Source organism: Oryctolagus cuniculus, chromosome 21 (assembly GCF_964237555.1).
Source record: "Oryctolagus cuniculus chromosome 21, mOryCun1.1, whole genome shotgun sequence".
Lineage (NCBI taxonomy): Eukaryota > Metazoa > Chordata > Mammalia > Lagomorpha > Leporidae > Oryctolagus > Oryctolagus cuniculus.
Genome location: NC_091452.1, coordinates 557,448 through 570,182, shown reverse-complemented (window position 1 = coordinate 570,182; position 12,735 = coordinate 557,448). Strand labels below are relative to the sequence as shown.

The 12,735-nt window shown below is 44.0% G+C and overlaps 1 protein-coding gene across 10 annotated transcripts in view; it reads left to right on the top strand.

The window, feature by feature from the left end:
* The window catches only part of LOC103345523 (zinc finger protein 10), a 67,833-nt gene that overhangs the window by 18,469 nt on the left and 36,629 nt on the right, over window positions 1-12,735 (top strand). For 4 of the 10 annotated variants that reach the window (XM_070065694.1, XM_070065693.1, XM_070065692.1 and 1 more), the window contains 2 exons: window positions 165-345; window positions 2,331-2,413. In XM_070065694.1, the coding sequence (XP_069921795.1) occupies window positions 165-345; window positions 2,331-2,413 (264 nt within the window). Of the gene's footprint in view, window positions 1-164; window positions 1,681-2,330; window positions 2,414-10,997; window positions 11,926-12,735 lie in introns of those variants that run through there. The other 6 variants (XR_011385101.1, XM_070065696.1, XM_051836880.2 and 3 more) reach the window with 6 other exon arrangements.

Sequence of the window (12,735 nt, the reverse complement as noted above, 5' to 3'; positions counted from 1 at the left end):
AACCGGGACTAGAACCAGTGCCCATATGGGATGCCGGCACCGCAGGCGGAGGATTAACCAAGTGAGCCACAGCACCGGCCCCCCAGGTCTCTCACTTTAAAGGAAAGAATGCCTTTTGTTTTACACAGTATAGAAAAAGAAAACCTTTTTTTTTTTTTTTCCAGTGTCGGAGCCAACTGATGAGATCAAGGAGTTTTCTCCAGAAAATGTGATTTATAAAGGTGACTCATCCCAGTATTTGATAGTGGAAAGAATTCTAAGCCAAAACCCTGTGCATTCCAGTTTTCAAAGAGGCTGGAAATGTGAGGATACTGAAATGACGCAAGGGAACCGGGGATGTATCAGGCAAGTGACAGTCTCCCATCAAGAAGCCCTGGCTCAACATATAAGTATTAGTACTGTAGAGAGGCCCTATGGATGCCATGAATGTGGAAAATCTTTCAGCCGGCGCTTTTCCCTTGTGTTACATCAGAGAACTCATACTGGAGAGAAACCGTATGCATGTAAGGAATGTGGCAAAACCTTTAGCCAGATCTCAAACCTCGTGAAACATCAGATGATACATACTGGAAAGAAACCCCATGAGTGTAAGGACTGTAACAAAACATTCAGTTATCTTTCATTTCTCATTGAACACCAGAGAACACATACTGGTGAGAAACCCTATCAATGTACTGAGTGTGGAAGGGCCTTTAGTCGTGCCTCAAACCTCACTAGACATCAGAAAATTCATATGGGAAAGAAACAGTATCTATGTAGGAAGTGTGGAAAAGCCTTTACCAGTGGCGCAGAACTCATTCGCCATCAGATCACCCATACTGGAGAGAAACCTTACGAATGCATTGAGTGTGGGAAGGCGTTTCATCGACCCTCACACCTAACTCGTCATCAGAGTACCCATACATTCAAAACTCCCTATGAATGTAATGAGTGTACGAAGACTTTCCGTTGCCACTCCTTCCTTATTAAGCATCAGAGGATTCATGCTGGAGAAAAGCTCTATGAATGTGATCAGTGTGGTAAAGTTTTCACTTGGCATGCATCCCTTATTCAACATATGAAAATTCATACTGGAGAGAAACCCTATGCATGTGCTGAATGCCACAAAACCTTCAATAGGAGTTTTTCCCTCATTCTACACCAGATAACTCACACTGGTGAGAAACCCTATGTATGTAAAATATGCAACAAATCCTTCAGCTGGAGTTCAAACCTTGCTAAACATCAGAGAATACACGCTGTAGAGAATCAATATAATTGTGTAAATTCATTCAATTACCACTCATACCTTACGGAACACCAGTGAATTCGTACTGTGAAGAATATCTGCGAGTATATGGATTGAAAAAAAAGTAATGCCTTATTTGATTTCAGAGAACTCTTGGAAAGAAGCCTTATATGAATGTGCTGAATGTGAAGAATTGTAGCTCATACCTTGTTCAACATCCTGCAGAAAAATCCTAGGATTGTGTGAGGAATGCCATTAGTAGCCACTCATTTTTTTTTCTAATACCAGAAGATGAAACCAATATTGAGAAGAGTCTTCATTTCGTAGAATTCTCTTACTTTTGTCAGTTTCTCCCAGGAAAGAGTACATATCCAATAGATGTGAGAAAGCTTTTATTTAGAGATCATTCCCTGATTCTGTTTCTGTTAGATCAACCAGGAAAAAATGCATGGGTAAGGAAGACCTTTACAATGGTGTGCTTTGTCTGGGCATCAGAAAAATCATACATAAACAAAGTGGTATCAACACAGTGACTTGGGAATGCCTTCATTTACCGTGCAATACTTACTAAATTTCAAACTACTCTTATAGGAGAGAAAACAACTAAATGAACCAACTTTCTACGTTATATACAAGCTATGTCAGAGAATTATATTGGGGAAAAGCTACCATTGTTGAGTGCAACAAAATCTTAAGACTTCTGAGAAGTCATCTTGGGCAGAATCAGTGTGGAAAAAAGTTTCAGTTTAGAGGGAGAGGTTATTTTTAGTTAATTCAGAAAAGGTTTAAATAAATCTTTAGGTTTATATTAAGTTAATCTTGCTGATTTCTTCCCGCAGTATATGTGGTTCTAAAAATGGAATTACAACAATATAAGATAAACAATGAAGAGTAATATGCTTTATACTAACATAATTATAGAACATTTATAGATATTTTATGGTTTTAACTGTGAGACAAAGTTTGCATTTAAGGCTGTGCTGTGCTTACTCCTGTTTATCCTTGACTCTGAGTACAGACATTTCTTAGTATGAAATAAATGTAAATAAGATGTGTTAAAGGAAGATGTCAAGGTAGTTTTCCTCTTTTGTTCCATTTACAGTGAGAACAGTTCTTTTGTAAGCACATATTTAAAACTGTTCTGGCATTATCAGCTGCCCAGCTGGCAAAAGTCACATCATCAGGGTAAGTTTGCTTTGATTTGGAAGGTAAGCAAATGTATTTTATAGAAAGAGAAATAGAGAATGAAGAGGAGTGACTTTATTGGGCATTAATGTAGTGGCTGCATTGAAGGCACATCTATAGAAGATATTACTAAATAAATGTAAGTCATTTTGTAGGAGATGGAGTTTAGAAGAGTTTTAGAGTTTACTTTTTTAAAAAATATTTATTTTTAACTTGTATACCATTTTTTCAAAGATTATTTATTTATTTATTTGAGAGGTGGAGTTACAGTGAGGGAGAGACAGAGAGAAAGGTCTTCTTTCTGTTGGTTCACTCTCTAAATGGCTGCAACGGCCGGAGCTGCGCTAATATGCCAGGAGCCAGGTGCTTCTTCCCAGTCTCCCAGGTGGATGCAGGGGCCCAAGCACTTGGACCATCTTCTACTGCTTTCCCAGGGCACAGCAGAGAGCTGGATTGGAAGAACAGCAGCCAGGACTAGAACCTGCACCCATATGGGATGCTGGCGCCACAGGCGGAGGATTAACCTACTGTGCCACAGTGCCGGCCCCCAAAAATATTTATTTTAAAAGCAGATTGACAGGCCGGCGCCACGGCTCAGTAGGCTAATCCTCCACCTTGCGGCGCCGGCACACCGGGTTCTAGTCCCGGTCGGGGCACCAGATTCTGTCCCGGTTGCCCCTCTTCCAGGCCAGCTCTCTGCTGTGGCCAGGGAGTGCAGTGGAGGATGGCCCAGGTGCTTGGGCCCTGCACCCCATGGGAGACCAGGAGAAGCATCTGGCTTCTGCCTTCGGATAGGTGTGGTGCGCCGGCCGCAGCAGCCATTGGAGGGTGAACCAATGGCAAAAGGAAGACCTTTCTCTCTCTCTCTCTCTCACTGTCCACTCTGCCTGTCAAAAAAAAAAAAAAAAAAAAAAAGATTGACAAAGAAGAAACAGAAAGAGAGAGAGAGAATATCATCCATCTGCTGATTCACTCCCCAAATGTCTATAACAGCTAGGACTAGTACAGGTTGAAGCCAGGAGCCCAGAACTCCATCAGGGTTCCTCATGTGGGTGGCAGGGCCCAGGTACTTGGACCATCTTCCACTGCTTTCCTAGGCACATTAGCAGGGTGCTAGATTAGAAGCAGAGCAGCTGGGACTCAAACCGGTGCTGTGATGTGGGACACACCAACCCTGGTAGTAGAATTTTAAATGCATCATCAGAAGGGTTGTATTTTTTCCCAGACATGCCATTCTTGGACACTCATTTTGAAGCTTCTTATCTTAAAACAGCATAGTCTGACTGAAACATTGATTTGGTTTTCTAAGGTGACAATGGTGTGCATCAGGATGGAAATCAGATTATCTTGTGTTGTCAGCTATATTATGGAAAACATGAAAATTCATTATTTATTTAAACTGATATTTACTGGGGCTGGCACTGTAGCGTAGTGGGTAAAACTGCTGCCCAGTGCTGGCATCCCATATGGGCGCCAGTTCGAGTCCCGGCTGCTCCACTTCTGATCCAGCGCTCATCTGCTATGGCCTGGTGTTGCTGTGGATTTGTTCTGAGTGGAGGAGTGCGGTGGGGGCAAGAGGTGCTGAGTCACAACACAGACACCCGGAGTTGGGTGAAAGTGGGCCACAGGCGAGAGAGCCTGCACAAGTTGGTACAGCAGCTTATATAGCCAAGGCAGCCAATCCGGTCAAGGGGCGGTTTATGCCTTAACCAGTCACAACCTGTTGCCAGGCAGGCTCTGTTGCCATGTGGTTTCCCCAAAGCCGTTTCTGAGTAACTGACACTCGCTTGCCAGTGGCCATCTTGGCATGGCCTTCTCATTCCACCACAGCCTGAGAAAGCAGAAGATGGCCCAGGTCCTTGGGCCCCTGTGCCTGCGTGGGAGACCCAAAGGAAGCTCCTGGCTCCTGGCTTCGGATAGGCACAGCTCTGGCCATTGAGGCCAATTGGGGAGTGAGCCAACAGATGGAAGACCCCCCTCCCCCCGCCCCGCCTCTCCTTCTCTCTCTGTGTAACTCTGACTTTCAAATAAATAAATAAATCTTTAAAAAAAAATAAAAAATAAACTGATATTTACTTAAGGGTAAATTGGATATTTTTCATTTTTTGCTGCAGATATGGTCTCCATTCTCTGTAGGGTTTGACCTCTGAACTATACTAATCCCCATTTGCCCATTTGGGGTACATTCTAAGACCTACAGTAGGTGCCTTACACATCAGAAACCACTCAGTCCCATATCTAAGCACTGCAATGCCATGATAGCTGATCTAAATTACTAATAGGTAGGTAGCATATACAACGTGGTTACTCTAGACAAAGGGATGATTCACATCTTACATGTGGGATGGAGTGGAACAGTGTGAGATTTTATCACACTACTCAGAACAGCATGCAGTTAAAAAATTATGGGGCTGGCACCGTGGCTTAGTAGGTTAAGCCTCCTGCTGTGGTGCCAGTTTGAGTCCTAGCTGCTCCACTTCCGATCCAGCTCCCTGCTGATGGCCTGGGAAAGCAGTGGAAGTTGGTCCAAGTGCTTGAGCCCCTGTACTCACATGGCAGATCTGGAAGAAGCTCCTGGCTGTTGGCTTTGGATTGGCCCAGCTCTGGCCGTTGCAGCTATCTGGAGAATAAACTAGTGGGTAGAAGACCTTTTTCTCCCTCTCTGTTACTCTGCCTCTCAAATAAATCAATCTAAAAATTTATAAATATTTATTTCTGGAACTTTCCACATTTTTTTTTTTTACTTCACTGCAGGTAATTAAAACTGGAAAGTGAAAGTATACATAAATGGGACTCCCTGTGTCATCAAACTACAACCCTTGGGCCAGATATCCATTTACATATTTCTGTAGCTGTTTACCATCTAAATAGAAGATTTGAGTATATTGCCGTCAAGACTGAAATATTTACTGTCTAGCTTTGCACAGAAAAATGTTTGCCGACCCCTGATTACCTCAGTGGGCTCCTTTGTCTTCTAAATTTTGGTTAAGTGCAACTGATGTTTAGAAAACTTATTTTAGAGGGATATTGGAATATCACAGTGGATATGTTTTGTGGATGGAGGTCATACATCTGGCCTAGGAAAGGCCAGAAGACACTCCTTCCAAGAAACACATTGGTGAGGAATGTATTATCATCCTTCAGCTCTGGGGTACCTTCTTGGCTGTAAATGATGTTAAGAGATTCTATAATGAAAGTAGTTTCCCAATTTCAATGAAGGTACTGGAATCTTGGCATAGTAGATGCAAGGCATAAATATAAGAATCCAAGAGATGGAATGGTAATCAGGCTTTCAAACACAAGTGTGTGGGATTGGGAAAATGAGCATGGAGTTCCTAGAGATAAAATATATGAATGGAGGGCCAGCCTTATGGCATAGCCGGTAAAGTTGTTGCCATCCCATGTGGGCACTGATTTGAATCCCAGCTGCTCCACTTCCAGTACAGCTCCCTGCTAATGGCCTGAGGAAAGCAGCAGCAGAAGGCCCAAATACTTGGGCCCTGCCACCCACTTGGGAGACCCAGAAGAAGCTCCTCACTTGGGCCTGGCACAGCCCCTCACCATTGTGGTCAACTGGGGAGTGAATCAATAGATGGAAGATCTCAGTCCCCCCCCCCCCCCCCCCCGTGTGTGTGTTTGTGTGTGTGTGTGTAACTGTGACTTTCAAATAAATAAATACACCTTTAAAAAAAATATAGGGATAGGCTACAAAGGTGCTATTTTATATACACAAGTGGAAAAGTCCACAATCTACTGGGTTGAGACCTACTGAAATCGCTAGAGTAAGGATCCACACCTTGACTTAGTTCCCAGACTATAGCTGATTCATAGTCCTAAAGCGTCTCAACGAGGGAGAGGCCAAGTCCCTTTGAGGAAAATTGCTGCATTTGAGCACATATTATGTGTGAAAAGACTGCCCATCTCGGTTTCTATGCCTAGCTAATCTATTAGAAAACTTGTTTCAAGAGTGGATATTTTGTGTAGTGATAAAGCACTACTTGGGACATAGCATCCTGTATTGGCGTGGCTTGTTGAGTCCTGGCTACTCCATTTCTGATCCAGCTCCCTGCTAATGGCCTTGGAAAAGCAGCTGAAGATGGCTCAAGTGCTTGGGCCCCTGCATCCCACTTGGGAGGTCCAAATGAAACTTGTGGTCCTTGACTTCAGCCTGGCCCAGACCTGACTATGGTAGCTGTCTGGGGTATGAACCAGCGGATACAAGATCTCTCTTTCATGTAAATTATTTTTTAAAGGCATACTAGAAAACACTGTGTAAAATTACCCTTAGGCTGTGTGTATAGGGTGTGTATGAAGCATAAATGGATTTCATGTTTAGACTTGGGTCATTTGACTGCCTCACGAGTATGTGAAGAAGCACAAATCTGAAAAAAATCCAAAGTCTGAAATACTTCTGGTCCCAAGCATTTTGCACAGGGGCTATCCAAACTGTACTATGTTTTTTCTATACATGCATACCTATGATGTTTTAATTTATAAATTAAGAGAGTAAAAGTAACAACAAAAGTAAAATATTATAATAATATACTGTAGTAAAATTGACAGTACCTCTGTTCTTGTGCTTGGGATCATCATTAAGTAAAGGTGTCAGACACAAGCATTAAGGTACAGCAGCAGATGACTGATAACCAAGAAGGCTACTAAGTGAGTGATGGGCAAGTAGCTTATACAAGGTGGATTTTCTGGGCAAAGTTATGATTCATGTCCCAGATGGAGAGGTACAAGATTTCACTACCCAGAACAGAGCATAATTTTGAAGTTATGAACTATTTATTTCTGGAATTTGCTATTTAATGTTTTCAGGTCATGGTTGACCATGAGTAACTAAAACCATGGAAAGCAAAATCACTGATGAGGGAGAACTACTGCATTAATTTACATTCAGCCTAAGGAAGTACCATGCATGCACCAACACCGGGTCAGTTCATTCTTTATAATCCCCAGTGCGGCAACACAGGAACAGATCAGACCAAAAAGAACCCCTGAGCTTTGGGGTGTGTGTAGTGAGGGAAAGATGGACCAGGAGAGGGAAGAATATGAATAAACATTGAACCACTGTTCTCTTAACAGTCTCGGTTTCTACACACCCTCATGGTGGAAGACCTATGACTAGTATGACTCTAGCGCTTAGAAAATAGATACTGGGAGCGGGTGTTGTGGTGCAGTGGGTAAAACTGCTGCTTGCAGTGCCAGAATCTCATATGGGAACCAGTTCATATCCTGACTGCTCCACTTCTGATCCAGTTCCCTCCGATGGCCTGCATCCACATGGGAGACCGGATGCCTGGTACAGCCTGGGCCATTGCAGCCATCTGGGGAAGGAACCAGTGGATAGAAGTTTTCTCTGTCTCTCCCTCTCTCTCTAACTCTGTCAAATAAATAAATAAAAAGATATTTTTAAAACAAAAAGAAATGGATTCCATGCAATTTTTGTTTCATACAACCACTTATAAAAATCTTATTTCGGGGCCGGCGCCGTGGCTCAATAGGCTAATCCTCCGCCTTGAAGTGCCAGCACACCAGGTTCTAGTCCCGGTCGGGGCGCCGGATTCTGTCCCGGTTGCCCCTCTTCCAGGCCAGCTCTCTGCTATGGCCCGGGAGTGCAGTGGAGGATAGCCCAAGTCCTTGGGCTCTGCACCCGCATGGGAGACCAGGAAAAGCACCTGGCTCCTGGCTTCAGATCAGCACGATGCGCTGGCCACAGCACGCCAGCCACGGTGGCCATTGGAGGGTGAACCAATGGCAGAAGGAAGACCTTTCTCTCTGTCTCTCACTGTCCACTCTGCCTGTCAAAAAATAAAATAAAATAAAAATCTTATTTCGGGGCTGGTGCCATGGCGCAGGAGGTTAATCCTCTGCCTGTGGTGCCAGCCTCCCATATGGGCACTGGTTCTAATCCCGGCTGCTCCTCTTCCGATCCAGCTCTCTGCTGTGCCCTGGGAAAGCAGTAGAAGATGGCCCAAGTGCTTGGGCCCCTGCACCCACGTGGGAGACCGGGAAGAAGCTCCTGGCTCCTGGCTTCGGATTGGCACAGCTCCGGCTGTTGCAGCCAACTGGGGAGTGAACCAACAGAAGGAAGACCTTTCTCTCTGTCTTCCTCTCACTGTAACTCTACCTCTCAAATAAATAAATTAAATCTCTTTAAAAAATCTTATTTGAAGTTAAACTTCCATTAGAATACTAGGTCAAAAAAAAAGCACAAAATTTGTTGAAACCTTTAAATATTTAATTGAACACTTGTTTTGGGCCAATTAAGAGGCATAATAGAGGGGCCAGTGCCGTGGCTCACTTGGTTAATCCTCCACCTGTGGCGCCGGCATCCCATATGGGCACCGGCCGAGTTCTAGTCCCGGTTGCCCCTCTTCTAGTCCAGCTCTCTGCTGTGGCCCAGGAATGCAATGGAGGATGGCCCAAGTGCTTGGGCGCCTGTACCTGTGTGGGAGACCAGGAAGAAGCACCTGGCTCCTGGCTTAGGATCAGCATAGCTCCGGCTGTAGCGGCCATTCTGGGGGTGAATCAACGGAGGGAAGATCTTTCTGTCTCTGTCTCTTTCTCTCTCACTGTCTAACTCTATCTGTCAAATAAAAAAAAAAAAGAGGCATAAAACAGTAAACAATTTAGACACAGTTTCCAGCTTACAGTTAGAGGGCAAGATACACAAGCAGTCAGTACTGTGAAAGTGTGAGAAGCATTGTTAAAGCAGATAAAGAATGCAATTCCTAAAGGAAGAAAGGTTATTGTAAGGAGTGAGGAGATGAAGGGAATAAAGATTACACACTGAAATAAATAGATAAGACTTTGAGCAAGATTTTATAAAAAGATCTCTTAAGAGAGGAAAAGTGAAAATGTGTGATCAGACTTCATATGGGTCATCCTGGGGGCTGTGTAGATAACAGATGAAAGTATAACACATAAACAATATTGTTTATTGCACTCTGACTTTTATAAAAAATGTAGAGGCAAAATGGATTAAATATTTTTTAGTCATAATTAAATATTAGTGCCTACTAAGGATCTAATTGGGTTAGGCATTTGGCATAGCATCTAGGATGCAACTTGGAATACCTGCATCCCATAGAGTATGTGATTTGAGTACTTGTTCTGCTTCTGATTGAGCTTCTGGCTAAGGTACACCCGGAGACAGATTATGGCCTATGTATTGGGATTGATTCCTGATCTGGCTTTGGGCCCAGTTGTTGCATCTGGGGAGTGAACCAATACACAGAGGATCTCTTTTTCTCTCTCTGCCTTTCAAATAACCTAAAAATAAATTTTTAAAGAGAATGAAACGACCACATGCAGTGACATGTAGTGTTATATATGTGCATAAAATCAGACAGAATGCACATTCAGTGTTACATGTCCAAGGTAGCACAAAGACTTCTAAGGTAAGTTTCTCTCTCTCTCTCTGCTTTTGTTTTTAAGATTAGTTTATTTGAAAGGCAGAGTTGCAGAAAGTAGAGAGACATAGAGAGATCTATCCACTGGTTCACTCCCCAAATGGCCAAAATGGACAGGACTTGGCCAGGCCAAAGCCACGTGCTTCATCCGGATCTCCCATGTGGCCATCTTCCATTGCTTTCCCAGGTGCAATATCAGGAAGCTAGATCAGAAGTGAAGCAGCCTGGACTTGAACTGTTGCCTATATGGGATGCCACAGGCAGTGGCTTAACCTTCTGTGACACAACACTGGCCCCAAGTTTATTTATTTGAAGTGTAGATCAAGAGAGAGATTTCCCATCTTCTGGCTCATTACCCAAATGCCCATAATAACTTTGGGTGGGCCAGGCCAAAGGCAAAACCTGGAACTCCAAGCAGGTCTCCCATGTGGGCAGCAAAAACCCAGACACCTAAGCCATCACCTGCTGTCTCCCAGGACAACATTAGCAGGAAACTGGAATGGAAGCAAAGTTGCCAGGACTTGATCCAGGCACTCCCGTATGGAATGCAGTTGTCCCAAGAGGCGGTTTAACCTATTGCACCACAACACATGCCCCAGCTTTCCTTTCTGTGTAGTACAAGGGCCATTTGTTTTTTTCCTTCTATGAATATATTCATTTTACAATTAAAAACCACCAGTAGGGGCCAGCACAGCGGGTAGCCAGTAAAGCTGCCACCAGCAGTGCTGGCATCCCTTATTGGTACTGGTAGGAGTACTGGCTGCTCCATTTCCAATTCAGCTCTATTATGGCCTGGGAAAGCAGTAGAAGATGGCCCAAGTCCTTGGGCTCCTGCAGCCATGTGAGAGACCCAGAAGAAGTTCCTGGCTCCTGGCTTCAAATCGGCCCAACCCAGCCATTGTGGCCATTTGGGGAGTGAACCAACAGATGGAAGACACCTCTCTCTTTTTCTCTGCTCTGCCTCTGCCTCTCTGTAACTCTTTGAAGTAAATAAATATTTTTTTAAAAAAGAACAAAGACTGAAATAATGAGATTGGAGTCCACAATAAGACAATGAAAAAGCAACTTCTGCACTGAGAACACTTACATGGTTTCTATGAATCTTCTTGTGTATAATAAGTGAAGAGCTGTGATGGAAGGCTTCTCCACACTGAATACATTCCTAGGGATCCTCTCCAGTGAGAATTCGCGTATGTCTCCTAAGAGGAAACAACGAAGGCTTTGCTACGTTCCTTATGTTCATAAGGTGTCTCTCCAGTGTGTGTTCTGGCATGCATTCTAATAGAAGACCACTGAAGACCTTCCCACAGCCATCGCATTCGCAAAGATTCTCTCTAGTGTGAACCTTAAGGTAAGAGCTTGTGTTGGAGCTTTTCCCCAGTCACTGCATTCATAGACTCTCTCTCCAGTGTGTGTTCTCTTGTGCACTATAAGATAAGAGCTTGTGCCAAAATATTTCCCACACTGGTTACATTCATGGGGTTTCTCTCCAGTGTGAGTTCATATATGAGCCTTAAGAGTTGTTTTTGATCGAAGGATTTCCTACACTGATTACATGCATAGGATTTCTCTCCAGTGTGAGTTCTTAAAGTTGAGGAATCACTGAACCTTTTCCTACATTTTTTACATTCATACGGTTACTTACCCATCTGCTTTTTCATGTGCAAAAATAAAATTAGAAATTCTTTTGAAGATTTTTCCACATGGATTATAAGTCTCTCTCCAGTGTGAATGTGCTCTTGTGGATTAAGGAATGAATGACGACAAAAATGTTTTCTTGTTTTATTATACTCACAGGACTTCACCATATGAAAACTGTTGTGAGTAGGAAGTATGTTGTTATGCTTGAAGTGTGACCATATTTGCACTCTTTTGTTTTGTTTGAGCTTGATCATATCTGACTTTCACAAAGCTTCTCCAAGTTTATCTTATAATTGTTTAGGATTGAATTGTGTTTCAAACATTCAGTATCTGAGTAAACTGATGGCAATGTTTACTGGTAGAAACTCTCTGAAAAGTGTTTGACCTAACTTTAGAGCTTTCCTCTAATTCATCATAGCCATAGTAGCCATAGACTCTCTCCTCAGATACTGTTTCTTTTTTTTTGACAGGCAGAGTGGACAGTGAGAGAGAGAGACAGAGAAAGGTCTTCCTTTGCCGTTAGTTCACCCTCCAATGGCCGCCGCGGCCAGCACGCTGCGGCCGGCACACCGTGCTGATCCGATGGCAGGAGCCAGGTGCTTATCCTGGTCTCCCATGCGGGTGCAGGGCCCAAGCACTTGGGCCATCCTCCACTGCACTCCCTGGCCACAGCAGAGAGCTGGCCTGGAAGAGGGGCAACCGGGACAGAATCCGGCGCCCCGACTGGGACTAGAACCCAGTGTGCCGGCGCCGCAAGGCGGAGGATTAGCCTATTGAGCCGCGGCGCCGGCCCAGATACTGTTTCCATTTGGGTATATGTCACTTGCCTCAACCATCCTTCTGGAATCCTGTGGTATGTTCTGATGTTGTGGTATTGCCAGTCTTCTCTTAATGTGGAGGACCAATCAGCTTTCGTGAATCTTATTTTCACTCCAGTGGATGGTTTTTCACCCAAAATGTCCTGCTTAGAGGTTGATTCTTTGTTGTACTTTTTTTTTTTTGACAGGTAGAGTTAGACAGTGAGAGAGAGAGAGACAGAGAGAAAGGTCTTCCTTTTCTATTGGTTGACCCCCTAAATGGCTGCTGTGGCTGGCACACTGCACTGATCCGAAAGCAGGAGCCAGGTGCTTCTCCTGGTCTCCCATGTGGGTGCAGGGCCCAAGCACTTGGGCCATCCTCCACTGCACTCCCTGGCCAGAGCAGAGAGCTGGACTGGAAGAGGAGCAGCCAGGACAGAATCCGGCACCTCAACCGGGAGTAGAA